Raw genomic sequence first — 17604 nt, forward strand, 5'->3', positions numbered from 1 at the left:
GGGTCTCTAATGTTTTTGGGTGTGCATCACCCACCAGTGACCACCTCAGACACGCTTTGACCCGTACAGGCTGCCCCCTCAACCAGAAGTGGAGTAGCTGTGTCCACACAGGGTATCCATGTCTCCACAGGTGTCACAGCAAGAGGTGACACCATCACTTATCAGTGTGAATTAGCCTACTTGAAGGGTTGTACAACCACGGCTACCCTGCTTCTCATTTATGAAGCATCCCGCAGGGAGAAGCATGGTGTGCTGGAGGGTGCTGTTGCCTGCTGTGCAAACTTTACCGTGCAGACGCGCCCTCGGCATCTGGGAAGGCAACTTCGGGCCCTCGATCTGGTTCTGCGGTTGCTAGAGGGGTCAGACGGGGAGAGCCTACCTTGAAACCCAACTGCTAAATAGTGGATTGCTTTAGTTGTGGCAAGTGCCATAAACTCAACCCGTTGGTAGATGAACCCCCGGCTGTCAAGACTGAATGTGTGTGTGAGGTCCCAGAAGAGCCACCCCAGTGGTGAAAGGGTATTGAAGAACTGTCCTTCTGTTGGGCAAACCCCTTAGACCTGGACCTGCCCTGTCTTTGCAGACTTCATTATCAAGCTGAGCAGGTTTTGGATGGGTTGGGGAGCTGCAGTGCTAAAACCTCTCTCTCTCTTTCTCTCTCTCCGCAGATGGCGAGCTTGTTCACTATTGCTACGGGCTGAAGGACTTGGTTACCATCCTCTTTTACATCTTCATAGCAATCATTCTGCATGCCATAGTGCAGGACTATGCCCTGGATGTGAGTCATTTGTTCCAGCACCTCTCGGATGGCCCTTCCAGAGCTATATTGTGGGTGGCCTGGGTGCCTTTAGGGCTGGCATGGCAGATGATGAGCTCATGCATAGCAGGAGAAGGGCGAGTTCCTGGCTTACGTTTTTTGTTGTTTTTCCTCTAGAAAATCAGCCGGCGTTTCCATCTCTCCAAGGTCAAACACAGCAAGTTCAATGAATCAGGACAGCTGGTTGCGTTCCATCTCACCTCCATGATCTGGTGCTTATATGTCATAGTGACGGTAAGTTGTGGCGATGAGTCCCACGGAGGCTTGGTGCAGTCCCTTTTGGTTTTCCCCTTGCACTAGTGAAGTGTAATGCCCTTACTGTAGATTGAGCTGGCGGTAGTAGGTGTCCTTTATGATTTGCACAAGATTGCAAATTTGCACACACAAGTTTGGGGCTGGAAGGGACCTCATGAGATTGTCGGGTCCAGCCCCCCTGCTCTGGGCAGGAAAAAGGGCTGGGGTCAAGTAACCCCAGGAAGGTGTGCATCCAGTCTCCTCTTTGCTAGTGTGTTCTGGGCAGACTGGCATGATGCTCTTGGAGTAGGTTGAATTACTCCAGGTATGCCTTCTCTAGGGTCCTGGGGCTTCTTAAGGGGAGTAGGTCAAAGGGCTGTGAAGCAACATGCGCACTGAGGTCCCAGGTACTCCATGGTGAGTTCTGCATCAGGGTGAGAGGACTGCATAGCAGATGGAAAAAGGTCTATCTCCATTCCACTTTTAACTAAAGGTAGAGGTTGCAGGGAGCTAAATTAAAGCACAAACCACACAACCGCTCCAGCTGCCTCCAGGGCACCTAGTTGTAGAAGTGACCTGATGCAGAGCTGTTTCATCTCTGTATTCATCTCTGCATTGCAAGAGGTTTCATGTGCATCTCTAGTGATTCAGGCAGCTGGTGGGGTGAGAGGTGGTTTGGGGACAAGAGATGAGCTGGTTAAGTGGACGCTAAATGATCAGCCCCATGCTGCAGTGAGCGGGACAGCTTGCTCCTCAGTGATTGTTTGGGCTGCCGGCAGGCTCAGACCCATGTCACTACTGCAGTGTATGCCCTGTGCAAGGTTTTCCAGTGTGCAGCCTGTAATCCTGGAGTGAAAACCCGGCCTTGCTGAAGGTAGGGAAGATTGCACTACTGACGTCAGGGAATCAAAGCCCCATCTGTGTTGTGCTGTAGTAACAGCTTAGATCCTGGATGGATTCCCAAGCACAACCCCCTTGAAAGACATAAGACCCCAGGCCCTTCTTCCTCTCCTTTGGCACCCTGCTCCCTTCCCACAAAGCCCGTCAGCCTGGCTTTCTGCCCTGTGAGGCCCCTGTATTCACAGCAAAAAGGCTGGAAAGTCTCACGCAGCCAAGCTGTCTGACAGGCTGTGCAGTGACTCAAGCACTTGATAATCAACACAGCTGCTTCAGATGCCTGCTACTGCTGTTTCACAGAGTCGCTGGGGGGGACGGAGAGCTTAGCCTCCTACATTTCAGCAAGAGCCCATTTCTCAACCCAGGAGACCACAGCCCCTGGAAGGAGCAGGGAAGGAAATAAACTCTCCCAAACCCGGTGAACTCTGCATTCCTAGCACCATGGTGCCCAATTACTATTCTGCTCATGCCCCCATTGTGAACAGCAGGGAGTGGGGCCACTCGGTAGAAAACCCTTGTGATGCCAAAACACATTGCAGTGGAGAACTGTGGCTTTGGTCTTGAAGGTCGGAGGGGGTGAGATGGGGCAACGGTTTGAGAAAATCAGGTGCTGTGGAAGTTATTATGAGCATTAGCTCACGTGCTCCTGGCTTGTCCCCACCCAAAACCAAGTCAAACCTGTATCATTGCAACGGTTGCACTGTGCAACACCCAGGGCCTGTATATGAGTGGAGGGTCTCCTTTGCAAAACGAGTGTGGATGCGTGTGAGAACGGACCTCTGGGGCTGCATTTTAAAGCTGGGCATGAATGCATATTTCATTCAGCAAGTTTTGGACAGAGGTCATTGGTGTTGACACACTTACAGAGACTGCTCGGCTGGCTGTATCCCTGCACCTCATAAGGCCCCGAAATACACCGAGCTGGCATGGAAGTGACCTCTCCCCAGCCAACTCTTTCCAGGCCTAAAAGAAAATGGCATATTGCTAAAATAACACCCCCCCAATCTATTATTACCCTATTGTGCTAGGTGTTGTACAAACATGGAACAACATGGCAGTCCCTTCCTTCCCCAGGAAGCTTACAGTACCTCCCCCTCCCCTTCACCCCCCATCACCGTAGCCCCCACATCCTTTGGGGGTGGCTGACAGTCTGTTCTTGCCTGCTTGCCTTCTGCCTCTGCCCCCACCTCCTCCTCCTGTGCTGCCAGCTCTCTAGCAGCTGGCACTGGCTTACAGGGCAGTTAGATTACGGCTCTGGTGCCCGTTCCCTTTCATTGCTTCAACTAACCCCTTGATGACTGCATACCTTGGGCAGCAGGTCTGCTCTTTCTGGCCAAGGTAGTCAGGTGTTGAAATTCTGGCCCATCCCCTTGCCTCCCCTCTGTGGCTTGCACATACCCCCTGGGAGCAAGTTTGCAACCTCACTTGTTAGCGGTCCTTACCTCAGCCCCCTGCCATTCATTTCCTCTCATCAGGGGCTGCAGGCATCCCCAGGCCCGCTGCCATGCCAGGGTGCTCTGCAGAGGGGCAGGGGGATGCTGGATGATAGAAAGAGGCTTTGGGCCATTCTGAGCCTGTGCTCTGTCTCGCAGCCAGTCCCCTTGTGGGCTTAAATACCACGTCTCCTGCAGTTTGGCAGAGAAGATGCTCTTCCATGAGGATAAAGAAAAGACCTGAGCTCCAGCTTCCCCCAATTTGTTTTTTACCAAAGAAGGCAAGAGGGAAGCACATCTGCTAAATCAGGGGTGCTCCACCCCCAGCCTGTGGACCAAATCTGGCCCCTGAGGCTGTGTCATCTAGCCTGCAGGGCTCCCCAGAGATCTGGGGGTGGTGGTGCTGAGTACTAGATCAGGCATGCAGGGCAGCGTGAGACCTGATCCTGGTACACAGGGATCAGGTAGGAGCAGTGTGAAGCCCTCGGAGTCCGGTTTGGCCGGGTGAGGGTGGTGCAGAGCCCAAACTGGCTCCACGCTGTTCCTCTAGCATGCCGGACCCAAACCATGAGCACCACCATGCTTAACCAGCTCACTGGCTACTTCAGTGATGCTCAACCAGAGGGTGGTGGTTGAGGTGTGAGGAGATAAGCAGGTAAACCCAGGCTCAGGCTGGTCCCTGCCAGGCCCCTCTGCAAGGAATTAAGCATTGTAATGTATAAGTTAGTTCTGGAAATTGGGTACTGCTCATGTCACAGAAGTTACAGAGGGGGAAGCTTGAGCCCAGAAAGGTTGAGAACCCCTGGGCGATATGTTTCATGCAGAGATATTGCACGTCACAATGCCCTGTGGCCTCTTTGATGCCCAAATCTCCAGCCTGTAGCTTTTTTGCCTCCAGCAGTCACCGTCTTACCAACCAGGCTTTGAGCGCGTTGGTGCCCCGAGACATGAATGAACATGTATAGCTTTACCCCATCACTTTCTCCTTTTGGGGACAGCATAAACAGTGACCAGCCCACCTTCACCAAGCCCATTGCTGCTTAGGGTGGAACAAAAAACCATTACAGAGAAAGCATTCATAATAATGACCTGTCCCTGCTCACACTGGCTTTCCAGACATCTGCCATCAGCCATCATCTTGCTAGGTACAGGCCCAAGTCCATCAGTTCCTTGTCCCTCTTCATGCCTCTGACCTCAGCTCAGGCTGCCTTTTTAAACCCTTCACCCCTTTGTTTTTATGCCCTCTTGATCCAGAACAAACGAGCATGAGCAGTTTTCCCCCAAGAGAGTGAGGCTTTTAGACTTGTTTGTATGCAGGGGATCTGCATCAATTGCTTCCCAGTGTTTCCAGGAGTGGAGAGATCCATATAAAACTTGCAGTGTTGATACAGCCAGTCTTTTTCAATGCTCCACATGCCTGCAGCATCAAAACCAGCTTGCTCCCGTAATCTTCGACGCTTCCATGGTTTCATCTCTATTGTGCTAGACTGCTCTCAGCGGTGGCAGATGACAGAACAAGGAGCAATGGTCTGTTGCAGGAAGGGAAGGTTAGGTTAGATGACAGGAGAAACTTTCTCACAAGGAGGGTAGTAAAGCACTGGAACAGATCACCCAGAGAGGTGGTGGAGTCTCCCTGCTTGGAGGTTTTGAAGACCCAGCTAGACAGCCTTGCTGGGATGATCTAGTTGGAGCTGTTCTTGCTTTGGTCTAGATGACCTCCTGAGGTCCCTTCCAAACCTCATTTTCTATGATTTTTTTTTCTATGCTGCATGAAAAGAAGATCTGAGATGGCAAAGCATTAAATGATGATGATGGAGGAGAAAACAAGTTCAGGTTCCTCTTACAACCATTGTCACCTGTGTTGTCTAGCACCTAGAGGCCCCAGTGGTAGATCAGATGCAGGCCTGCGTACAGACATTGAGCACCACATCCCTTCTCCGAGGCAAGAGGTAGATATGGGCAGACGCATAGCACAGGGAAATGAGATGCAGCCAAGACTTGGTTCCTGTAGAAACCCACTGCCTTGCAGCTAGCTATGGTAACAGAATCACATGCCTCTCTCCATGCTGCAGCTGGGGCTTGCTGACTGGATAAGCCCTGAATGACTTGGCAACATCCAGATGTGGTTTCACCAGATCACCAAAACACAAATCAGGTGGGACTGACTCCGTTCTCCTCCTTCCACTGAGCTGTTCAGCGTGGTTGCAGGGTAGCAGCAAAGTTTTTGCAGCGGTACAGCTGTCTGCTTTCTGCTCCCTTGTTCAAGAAACACCCAGAGAGTGTTCAGCCTTGGTTCCCCCTTAGCACAGAGCAGACCCAGAGGAGATCAGCCCCCAAGGTGAAAGCCAAGTAGCCCAGCAGACCCCCTCTGCTACCTGCCTCTCACACTGTTGCGCTGGTGCCACGGGGATTACAGCAGCTCCTCGAAAGAAGCTGGCATCCAGGCTTCTCTTAGGGGTGGTCTTTTTATTGGCGCGACATTAGCAGGCCCCACTCGGGCCAGCGTTGTGCTGACAGGTAACTGCATGCCGGTTGTTCCTTTTGCTTAATAGACTTTGTCTTCTCTTGCAGGAAGGATACTTCTCAAACCCAAGGAGCCTGTGGGAAAACTACCCTCATGTTTATCTTCCGTAAGCATGCTCACAATGTGCTTAGTGTCGCAGCTGACCACTTCCTTCCTCTTTACATTCTTCTGGGGCAGGGGCGGGGGTGGGGAGGTGCGTGTCAGCAGCAGATATGTAGCACACAGTGCTGTATGTCTTCTGAGTCCGTCATAGTGAATGCATGCCCCCCACTTCCCACCCGAGCATTTTGCGTGCAAAGGAAATCTGTCATCTTGCTAAGATTCAAGGGGTGAGAGACTGCTGTATTATTGGGTGCTGCAGATGAAGTCTGGCCAGGTCTGGTACTGGCAGCGTTTCAGTCTCTGCCATTTTTTTTTCTATGCTGATTTCCCCACTCTTTTCCACACATAAAACAGGGTCATGGTCCTTCCTCCATCTCCTTTTTTTTGTACAGCTGGATTGGTTTGGGTTTTTGAGGTACTGGGAGGCTCCCGGGAGAGCATGAGTATGCAGAGCTTCAGTCTGTGCATGGTTGCTTCGGCCAGGAGCATAAGCAGCGTCTGGAAAACTAGGGGCCAGGACTTTACGGGCACATGTGAAGAGGTAGAGAAGGTGCGACTGTCCTGAAGGCCTGAGGCAGAGCTGAGAGCAGAATGTGGGGGTTTGTGGCCTACTCTAGCAAGGCCTCAGGATTGCGTGCATGCTGCTTCTTGTTGTGGTGCCAAGCTACTGGGTAAAACCCTCTGGCCTGGGCCCTACAGCAAGTTAGGCTAGGTAGTTATCTGGGCTCCTCCAACACTACATCAGTCCAGCCCAGGAAACCAGGATCCCACGGGTGAAATAACCTTTATATCCATCCCTGGTGCAGACCCCAAAGTCTCCAGGTGAGGTGGCTCCATAGCAAAGGGGTTGGCTGTTGAATGCCACGTGCAGAGCTGACATGTCAAGTTTGTAAGGAGGCCGTGCATAGGCCCAAGTTGGCCGTCCTATGGGCAGATGCATCATGCTGTATTTTGGTTCCTGGCGGACCCTCCTCCCGTCTTCTTCCTGTGGTGGTTAGGGGGTCTCAGCAGCCGCAGGACCTCCTTACCTGAGGCCCCAGGCCAGGCTCTCTTTTTTTTTTTTTTCACCTACCACCTGGGCTGTAGGTGACGTGCACCCCTCTGAGCACCTCCTTCCTGTTGAGACTCGCTCTTTCCAGGGAAAGCCAGTCTGTCTCCTGCTGGGGTAGCTGATTGAGAATGCAGCTGGCCAGGAACCACAATTGCCTTTTGTTCCCATGCTGGGAACTGCTGTAGGTCCTGGGGTAGCTCTGTATGTCCTGCTTCTGCTCTCAGCATGTGCTGTCTGCTCAGGTGGATTCTCCTCTTGACCCCCGAAGGACAAATCAGTCCATAGTGGGGCTTTATCCAAACATGACTGCCACCTGGGAGCTCTGTTGGCTGCGTTGCACGGGGCTGGAGGCAGCGGGGAGCACCGTCTCATCGATCTCTCACACTTGTTGACATTGCAGGTTCCAGGTGAAGTTCTTCTACCTGTGCCAGCTGTCCTACTGGCTGCACGCGCTGCCCGAGCTGTACTTCCAGAAGGTGCGGAAGGTGAGTGCTGGGCACGCTCCTCGGGCAGAGGAGCCACCAGGCAGGTGGGTGTGCTTGTAGCGGCTTGGAAAAGCCAGCAGCGTTCGAGTATGGGACATGTGGAACCTGGAGACAGGTGCTGAAAAAGCCGGAGTGGGCTGCTCCCTCCTGTGCCAGACCAAGAGCAAGCTTAGGAGATGCTTTTCAGCTGTTGCAGGCACACTGTCCTCCTTGGCTTTTCAGCTGGGGCGGGTTGAATTTTTTACCATTGTGCCATGACTATGCTCTGCATGGGAGCTGGAGGAGCAGGGAGAGCCCCTGACCTGGCTTGGGGTGTTATCTGTCATGCGGGATGAACCCCCTCATTTGGTTTTGCTTCCCCCTCCAGGAGGAGATTCCCCGCCAGCTGCAGTATATCTGCCTTTACCTGGTGCACATCGCTGGAGCATACCTCCTCAAGTGAGTGCTTGCTCAGGCCTCTGCAGCTGGAGCATCGGGGTTCTGGCCCTGGCTCTGGGGGTGGGAGCTCAGCCTTTGCTGGAGACTGGGGTCTTAGCTTGGACACCTGGAAATTTGGAGTTGGCCACTGTGTTTAGAATTGAATAAAGAGGGTTATTAAGCTTTTGAAACTCCCAGCTGCAGGATATGTCAGAGGTGAGGTGATGGTTACAGTTTTTGGGAACCAAGAGGCTCTTTAGGTACATCAGACAGGATGGATGATGCGATAGCCATGCCTTGTGCTTCCAGAGCATCAGATGGTGTTGGCTATGAGGCATGGCCCCCTCTTGTGCCAGGAGAAGCTTTCTCCCATGGCATGGTGCTTCACAGCTAAATGCATGTGAAGGGTTAGTACCTCTCCCCACAGCACATGTAGGGTATGTGATGGGCAGCACAGACCGGGGGCTGGGACTTGGGAGGCCCTGCTGAGTCCCTGCATTTCTCTGTGCCTCAGTTTCCTACATGGATTGTCTGTTCAGATTGCAGTCTCTTTGGGGCAAGGCGTCTCTCCTGCTGCATCTGTGCAGCCCCTGGTGCAAAGGGGCCTGGAGTTTGGTTGCAGCCTGTAGACACTAGGGTGGTACCCACTTGGAGTCAGGGTAATAAGGGGGATGGAGCATGATGGGTTGCAGCATGGCCATGCCTGTTTCTTTTCTCTCTAGCCTCACCCGGCTGGGGCTGATCCTCTTGCTGCTGCAGTACATGGCCGAATTCCTCTTCCACATGGCCCGCCTTGTCTACTTCACGGATGAGAACAACGAGAAGCTGTAAGTGCATGGAGCTGAGAGTAGACTTGCTTCCTCCCCCACCCCCAGCACTAGAGCCTGAACCAGCTGTTGACCTACCATGAGACATGGGCTCAGTCAGGGTCTCCCTCCCTGTCCATCCTTTGTACACCCTGCCCCCCCAGACTCCTGCTCCTGCTTTGCTTGTTTTTCTGTTTAGGTTGGTCACGCCATTTGTCACCAGATGGCTTCATGGCACCTCATAGTTTCGTAGTTTCTAGGGTCGGAAGGGACCTGAGTAGATCATCGAGTCCGACCCCCTGCCATGGCAGGAAAGATTACTGGGGTCAAACAACCCCAGCAAGGTGTTCATCTAACCTCCTCTTAAAGAACCCCAGGGTAGGAGCCAGCACCACTTCTCTTGGAAGTTGGCTCCAGATCCCAGCCGCCCTGACCATGAAGTAGCACCTCCTGATATCCAGCCCAAATCTACTCTCCACCAGCTTGTGACCATTATTCCTGGTCACTCCTAGCAGTGCTCGGGGGAACAGTGACTCCCCAATGCCTGCTGATCCCCCCTGACCAGTCTGCAACAGGCCACTAGATCCCCCCTCAGCCCTCTCCTGTGGAGGCTGAACAGGCTCAGGACCCGCAGCCTCTCCTCATAAGGCCTGTCCTGCTGCCCCCCGATCATGCGAGTGGCCTCCTCTGGACCCTCTCCATACTGTCCACATCCCTCCTGAAGTGCGGCGCCCAGAACTGGACGCAGTACTCCAGCCACAGCCTGACCAGTGCCACATAGAGGGGGAGGATCATCTCCTTGGACCTGCTCGAGATGCATCTGTGAATGCACGACAAGATACGGTTGGCCTTCCTGACTGTATCCCCACACTGCCGGCCCATGTTCATCTTGGCATCAGTGATGACTCTAAGATCCTTTTCTGCCTCTGTACTGACAAGAAGGGAGTTCCCAGCCTGTAGGTATGGCGCTGGTTGTTCCTCCCCAGGTGCAGCACCTTGCACTTGTCAGTGTTGAATCCCATCCTATTCTCATCTGCCCACCCCTGTAACCTGTCTAGGTCCAATTGTAGCCTATTGCTCCCTTCTAGTGCACCCACATCCCCCCACATCTTAGTGTCATCAGCAAATCTGAACAGGTGCTTTTTACCCCCTTGTCCAAGTCGCTGATGAAGATGTTGAACAGTGCGGGCCCGAGGACTGAGCCCTGGGGGACCCCCCTGCCCACATCCCTCCAGGTCGAACGTGACCTGTCCACCACCGCTCTCTGGATGCGGCCCTCCAGCCAGCTGGCAACACATCTGACTGTGTGGGGTCGACACCACAGCCCCCAGTTTCTTAGTGAGAACGGGGTGAGAGACAGTGTCGAAGCCCTTCCGAAAGTCCAGAAAGACTATGTCCACTGCTACCCCTGCATCTAAGGATTTGGTGACCTGGTCATAGAAGGCCACCAGGTTGGTCTGACAGGACCTGCCACTGATGAACCTGTGTTGGTTGCCCCTAAGCATGAAATCCCCTGCTGGCCCCTCATGGATGTGTGCCAGTATAATTTTCTCGAACAGCTTGCCTAGGATTGAAGTAAGACTAACTGGCTTATAGTTTCCCGGGTCCTCCTTTTTCCCCTTTTTGAAGATGGGAACCGCATTGGCCCTCTTCCAGTCCTCTGGCACCACACCAGAGCACCACGAGTGCTTGTAAAGCCGTGCCAGGGGTCTTGCAATGACCTCAGCCAATTCCTTTAGTACTCTAGGGTGGAGATTCATAGATTCATAGATGCTAGGGTCGGAAGGGACCTCAATAGATCATCGAGTCCGACCCCCTGCATAAGGGGGATCATCTGGACCAGCTGCCTTGAATACATCCAGTCCCTCCAGAAGCTCCCTAACTAGTTCCTCACTAACCCTTGGCCGAGGTGCGTCTCCCCTGGGGCACCTCCCTTGGGGACCGAGCACCTCATGCACCAGGACCCTGTCTGGGTGATGATCTCTGTTGCCATCCCAGCAGAAATAACCTGAGAGCTCCCTGCTTGGATGGGGGATGTAGTATGGTGGGCATCAGAGAATCCAACCCTAGATCGCTCCAGGCTTGGACAATCCTGAGTGCTGGTGGCCATGGTCCTGGTGTAGACGTAGCAGAAAGCCCTGCAGAATCAAAACAGAGAGTGTTTTGGAGAGTGCTCAAGCCCCCCTCTGGTTTGCCCAGGAAGTCGTATGGCACCAACACCAGCCTCATGCATTTCCTCTTGCTAATTGACCTCACAAGTGACTAGTTGGGTCCTTGTACTCTGTGGCCTTTTTAGGCAGCGGGGCCTTCACTGAGGCAGCGGTGGTTGGGGCAGCTCTTGGATGAGCTTTTACCTTGTAGGACAAGCGGCCCAAGGTTCACCAGCCCCCCAAAACACCTTGTCCCGGGCTCCTTGGAGGAGTCCAGCTGCTGAAATGACTGTACTCCAGGCACCTGCCAGCCTGCCTGAGAAGTCCTGGCAAGGGGAGGCTTGTCTTGGTGACTCTGCTGACTTGACTTCACACAGGTTTAATGCCTGGGCTGTTGTGTTTGTGATCACCCGACTCTTCACCCTCACCCTCTCGGTGCTGGTCATAGCCTTTGGGCTGGCGCGGGAGGACAACCAGACATTTGAGCCTGAGAAAGGAAACTTCAACACCCTGCTGCTCAGGTAGGTCTTTGCCAAGGGCTTTCTCCGTCGACTTTGTGGCCTGTAGCTTGGGAGATTCTTGGTGTTGCGGGCATACATTCATGTTGTTGGGAAGGGAAGGAAGCAGAAGAAAGCTGTAGTGACTGCCCTGTGTGGCTCCCAGGGCAAAGTTTTGTTTTTCCTCTACTGAGCTTCAGCTCCCTTGTGTAGGGATCTGAAACTCCAGATTTCTTCTGCTTGGGCTGCCCTTTGCAACAAGGACCCTGCTGACCGGGGATAGTCCTGAGTGCATGAGTGTGCTGAGTTTTAGGCTGTCGTGGGCCTCAGCTGAACAGTAGCGGGGGAAAACCTGTGAGCAAACACACCCCTCATTTGGCAAGTCAAATCGGCAGATATGAAGGGGCATGGCAAATCCCTCTTCTAGAGAGAGACCACTGGTGCATGGCCTCTTTTCTAGCCATCATTGCACTTGAAGGGATGCAGTCACTTTACTGCATTGAGCTTGTCTGGAAACGCCTCATTGCCTGTTGTCACAGATAGTGGGGGAGGAGGGACGATTCCTCAGTACAACCAGTGTGTAAATCAGGACCTTGTGAAAGGATGCACTGTCAGATGTTGTAGGCTTGATGAGGTTCTCTATCCTGTCTCTAACAGGAGGTTGCTATAGATGATCGTAAGAGTCCTGGTGGGCCATAAAATCTAGGACTGATTTACTCAAATGACTTATTGTAGACCAGAGAGAGAGGGCAGAGTATAAAAACCCTCCTTTTAGCTTTTTGGTGTTCGTTAGCACCCTGTTGTGTGGTTCCAGCAGTCGCTGTCTTCCCTGGTATCTGTGCAGGGGTCTTGGTGGGGAGGGACCAAGATGTTTGTGATAATTCGGGAGCCTGAGCTGCCAACGAGGCTCATGTTCATGCTGGTTGGTACCTGACTCTCCCTCTCCACAAAAAATTGGTTTGGGGAGTCCCACAAGCACTTGTTCCCAGTTCTCTGTGGCCCTTGGGGGCATAAAAGGCCACTTAATAGCTTGGGGACTGACTTGGTGAGGTTCGGGGTGACCATGGGGCCCTCCAGCTTTCCGGGGGCTCTGCTCGGGTGCTAGCCTCCCTGCTGCACTCTCAATCTGCATCTCCTCCGCACCCTTCAGGATGGGCGTGCTGCTCGTGGTCTGCCTCTTTCAGACTTGGATGATGTGGCGCTTCATCCACTTCCAGCTGCGGCGTTGGCGGGAGTACTGGAACGAGCAGAGCGCCAGGAAGCGGGCCGCAGCTTCTGCCACCATCACCAAACAGCAGTCCAAGCCCCTCAAGAGGGAGTCAGGTGAGCGCTTGGTCGGCGCTGCCGACAGCAGGGCAGGGGCGGTGGGATGGGGATGATCCAGCTGAAGTCAGGCCAGCTCCATGGGCTACGACCCAAGAGAAATCGGGTCTGCATTCCCTCGCAGCCCATGTGCTGCAGTGCTGGACCAAGGAGCTACCACCCTCATCCTGTTCAGTGTGCGAAGACCAGTGGAGGCATGGTGTGGGGCCAGCACAGAGAAAGCTGAAACAGTCCTGGGTATCTGCACCCCTCCCTGGGCTTGTCTCTCTAGGATGGATAGTCCCAGTCCCTTTCATGTTGAGTGACCAGCTGCACTCCCCCTCCCCTGCCCCCAGGTTATCATGAAAACGGTGTGGTGAAAGCCGAGAACGGGACTTCGCCGCGCACCAAGAAGCTCAAGTCTCCGTAGACCCAAAGGCCGGTCTGCAGGGCTGGAGGGTGAGAGATCAGGACTAAGCACCAGCCCTCTGCTCTCCAGCCCCAGGTGCCATCTTGGATGGCTTGAAAACACATTGTCTTCACAAGCTTACGCTCGCGCCTGCTCTCTATCTCTCTGTCTCTTCTCTTCCACGCTCTTTTTTCTCTCTCTCTTCTTCTCTCAGACCATTGCAATAAAACCAACCCCCCAACCAATCTCTCCTCCCTACACAGGAGCCCAACACAAAGCTCCAGCCTTCATCTTCCTCTCAATCCTATTATAAACCATCGTGCAATTCCCCCCATTCCCCCTCTTTCCATTCATTATTGGGGGGGGGGGGTGTTAAATGAATATGCACCACAAGGTAGCTCCAGATATGCGATCCCTTTTCCACAACAGGTTCCTCCCTGCTTCCTTCCCTCAACCAACTCTATTTTTCCCTGGATCTGTGGTTTGGAGGGATGGTAGCTGTGGCTCCAGGGGCTGACTTGCTGCAAACGTAGTCCAAGTGACTGCTACTGTTGGACATGGGGGGAGACTACAGCCAGATCTTGGGAGTTTGTGGCATCTTCTGGAGCTCTTGGTGAGCCTGTCCTGCCTCGAGCAGGCTTCACAGGATCCAGAAGGCACCCCATTTCTAGACTGAGCATCTCCCCAGAGGAGGCTGCAGTGTGCCCTTAGCTGTGTTTAGCAGCCCCTCCAGCCTTGGCTTGGGTCATGTCCTAGAGAGCTGGGCAGGTGACAGACTGGGGAACAGCTCCTGCTTGGTCTCCCCACCAAGGCACCTGCCCAGCATCTGCCCATCTCGCCCGCTTCTGCAGCTGGAAGGGAATCCCCACACCAGCCCCTCTGGACCTGCTGGTGCTACTGGCTGAGCCCAGTCCTGACTTGTCCTTCCCCCTCCTCAGTGGCACGGTGACCAGGCTTCGCCTCTGCCCCTTGACAGTCAGTGCTTTATGGCAGGGATGGCTGCACCCAGGGAAGTAGCTCAGGCCAAATTTGGGTTCAGGTGGCATCCGCCTGAGCCCCTCCGCTACCAGCAAGATAACCCCGTTTCTGCAGCCTTCGGGACGCGCCACGTGGCGTTGGGGCATCACGGTCCTAAGCTTTTGTGCAGCATCCAGGAGAATGGCTGTCCGGATAGGGTTAACGCAGCCGTACCCTTCCACCCTTGGGCATCCGAGTGCCTCTGCCATCCCAGCCTGGCCCTTCCCTTCTCTGCCCCCTTTCCTCTTCCAAGGATACCGGGCTTGTATCCACCAAGGTGCTATAACACAACCAGGTTTCCATCCCATTCCCGAAGCCCAGCCCCGTCGTTCCGTTTGAGCCATGAATGGGATGGGAATCGGCATAGACTTGCCCACGGGTGAGGGAGGGCTCCCACCTTACCCGCGCCATACGGCAGCCTTCTCGCCACCCCGGCAGGTTGGATGGAAATCCCCTCAAATCTACCTCAGAGGCCACGTTTCCGAAGACCACTTTTCCTCATCAGCCCCTCTTTGCACGTGGTGTTGGAAGGCGATGGCGGCAGGCAGGACCATTCTGACACCCAGGACTCCCCTCCGGCGCTACCCCCGGCTTCACCGCTGCCCTCCTCTTGCCAGGCCCATCCCAACCCGCTAGGCAGCAGGTCTCTTCCCATGCCATGTGTTGATCAAGACTTGGCCCGGTCGCTCTGCTGCATCCTCCCTCTGCGGGAGTTCCCGGTCGCCGGGCTTTGCCCCTGTGTGCAGCAAAGCAATTGGGAGTTTCCATTCCCATGGCGGGTGCTTCCTTTTTGGCAAAGCTGGTTCCACGTCGTGTGTTACCGCAACCTTGTTCGGTAGTATTTCCTCTTGGCCGAGTGTGGCGGGAGTGCTGCTGCTCCCGGAGCAGGAGGGGAGAGGCAGAGGGTGGGCTGGGGCACAGGTGCGGACTTGCTTCCCAAGCAATTCAGGTAGCAATCAGGGCTGACCCTTCCTTCCTAAGGGGCGAGCGACCTGGTGGGAATATATGACGCAAGATGCTCCTGGCTCATCCCTCTTTGCTCATCTGTGCCAGTCTCCCTGCAGGGTGTGGCGCTTGCCCACGCTCTCCTCTGTGCTTTTTTCAGGAGCCGACTGCAGCTCTCACGGGTTTTTTTCAGGCCGCCTCAGCCATGCTTCTCCCTCCTGATGGCCACATCCAGGGCTGGGGAGAAAGGGTCTGGGCACCTGATGCAGCTGCTCGGGTTAAATCCCTTCCCCTTGCCTCCGGTAACCTTTGAGCTTCAAGTGAGCAATGCCACCTGCAGACTCCCAGAGGTCTCCCTCCTGGTCCTGCATCTTGTGACTGCCCTGAGCCCTTGCTGGGTGCATGGTGTGCTTCTTCCTAACAAATTCATCATCTGGGCGGAGGGGACTCTGGCAATTGGAGAGCAGCATTACGGGATACAAGGTGGATGCTAACACCAGCTAAAGGGGAGCTGAAAAATGCAAGTGCTGAGCACCTCAGCTTAGCGCAGCACTCCCTTCCACCCCTGCCCCCTTTCTCCAGCCACATGGCTACCACTGCTTGGCAGGACTTCTCCAAAGCATCGGCTGGTGTCACTTGGAGCCGGTGGCTTTGCACCTGCTGAGGGACCTGCTTCCCATGCTTGAAGGTGGCTTTTGTGCAGTGCAAGCCAGCCAGGCTGCTGAATAATTCCTTCGGCACCCCAGGCAGCTTTTCCTCTTGTAACACCCTGCATCTCCGCAAAGAAGCTCATTGTTCTCTGTAAACCAAGTGCCTTACATTGCCATATAGTCCTTTTGTACTCTTGCCCTTTGTACCGTATTGATCACTACACCCCTTCCTCCAGCTCTCCATGGGTATGTATGACGTTACTTACAGTGCGCATATGTTCAGAGCCACCAGTAAAAGGGACAGGTTGTGTTGGAAGAATCCCTTTGTTTTCTATGCCTTTTTTTACTTGTTGAACAGTGTCTTCCATAGAGGGGGATATCCCCACCCTTCCCTATTTCCTCTGGTCCTGCTAGAAAAGTTGATGTGCAATCCTAAGCTGGAGAGCTCCAGCAGCGATGCAGCCCTGGCTGTCTTACCGCTGGTATCGTATGGTTCAGGTGATGCAGAGGGCTCCCATCCAGATAACTCTCCCCCTTCCAGTCTTGCAGGAACTAGCTCTAAATTCCTTGCATTTTGTCCCAGAACAAGACTTTCTGTTCTGAAGAATCGTTTTTCTTCCAGGTTAGATTTTATACTCTTTTAAATTCTCTAGCATGGATCAATTCACCTGCAAAGGTGCCAGGGAAAAAAAAGGGGGAGGATAACCACCTTCTCAGATGGGTTTTCTTCTTGGGTTGCATCCTGCAACGTGGTGCACATCTGCAATAATCCAAGTGCCCTTCCTCCACCAACGTGGGGGATCCGTAATTCAGTGTTACAGCATCCCTCTCTGCCCTCCTGGGTTGTGCAATAACCTACTTGGATCATGGTTGGAGTACTTACGGCTATTTGCGAACACTTGGAGGAGCAGGTCTGAGACATGGTCAAGCTGCGCGAACACAGCGGGCCTCACCTGCCCCTTGGCCTGAGCCATGGAAAAAGCCTTTGAAGCATGCGCTCTCTCTTCCTCTGTCCCAGGTGTCATATCAGCGTGATAGATGGGGCAGATAATAGCATTGTGCAGAGAGCGATTGTTTTAAGAGCTCATTGAATGAATCTTCCTTGCGCAATTGGGCATTAAAGTGAAGTCTGTTTGTTCTTCTAAAGTTGTCTTTGCCACACAAGTTCTCCCATTCCCCAATGTTGAGCAGACTTTCCAGCCTGGATGGCAGTGGGGGTGCCCAGGAGATTGGGCTTCGTCCCTGTAGGTTGGAGGTACAGCTGCATCTGACTTTTGTCTAACATAGATGAAGCTCCTGGAGGTGGAGTCCCCAGTTTCGGCTGACTTCTTGCCCTGGAGTGGGGGTCTGCAATGGTCTGGCTCTGCCAGCTCCTTTGTCACCTTCAAGGTGGCATGCTCGGGTAGTCGGCTAGTGAAGCTATCACCTGTACCCCTCAGTCCCCTCTCCATGTGCATGCTCTTTGTCAGAGGCAGGGAAGAACTCAAGGCAGAAAGGCTAGATTGGGTATACGTACCTCTTTTTTCCATCCATTTAATTCCACGGACCAAACAATCAAACTCAAGGAAAACTCTGTTCTTCCATATTTATACTGTCGTGCAAATTTCTTTTCTATTTTGTTGTTTCGGATAATTGTTTCAGACTTTTTAAAAAATCCCATTTGTTTCATTCCCCCCCCCCCCCCAGTCACTTAAGAAGACTTTTGTATGGATTTTTGTTTTTTTGTTAAGGAGTTTTTGTGACAAACTCTCAACAAAAGTATTTTCTGAAATAACTAAATAAAAGGCATAGAGAATCATCAATGTGCTCATAACCGCGTCTGCATTTTCTCTTCATTTTGCTAATGCTTTATCATCAGGGATTCTGTT

The 17604-nt window shown here is 53.4% G+C and overlaps 1 protein-coding gene across 1 annotated transcript in view; it reads left to right on the forward strand.

Annotated features, from left to right (window-relative positions):
• Positions 1-17534, forward strand: part of TRAM2 (translocation associated membrane protein 2) — a 47881-nt gene extending 30347 nt beyond the window's left edge. Inside the window, exons 3-11 of the mRNA XM_090029885.1 lie at positions 669-778; positions 935-1051; positions 5953-6011; positions 7459-7543; positions 7911-7981; positions 8683-8787; positions 11294-11437; positions 12564-12736; positions 13072-17534. Coding sequence (XP_089886011.1) covers positions 669-778; positions 935-1051; positions 5953-6011; positions 7459-7543; positions 7911-7981; positions 8683-8787; positions 11294-11437; positions 12564-12736; positions 13072-13145 — 938 coding nt within the window. The 3' untranslated portion in view covers positions 13146-17534. The remainder of the gene's footprint in view (positions 1-668; positions 779-934; positions 1052-5952; positions 6012-7458; positions 7544-7910; positions 7982-8682; positions 8788-11293; positions 11438-12563; positions 12737-13071) is intronic.
• Positions 17535-17604: the final 70 nt, after the last annotated feature.

Source organism: Crocodylus siamensis, chromosome 1 (genome assembly GCF_052110815.1).
Source record: "Crocodylus siamensis isolate JL-2025a chromosome 1, ASM5211081v1, whole genome shotgun sequence".
Taxonomy (NCBI): Eukaryota; Metazoa; Chordata; order Crocodylia; family Crocodylidae; genus Crocodylus; species Crocodylus siamensis.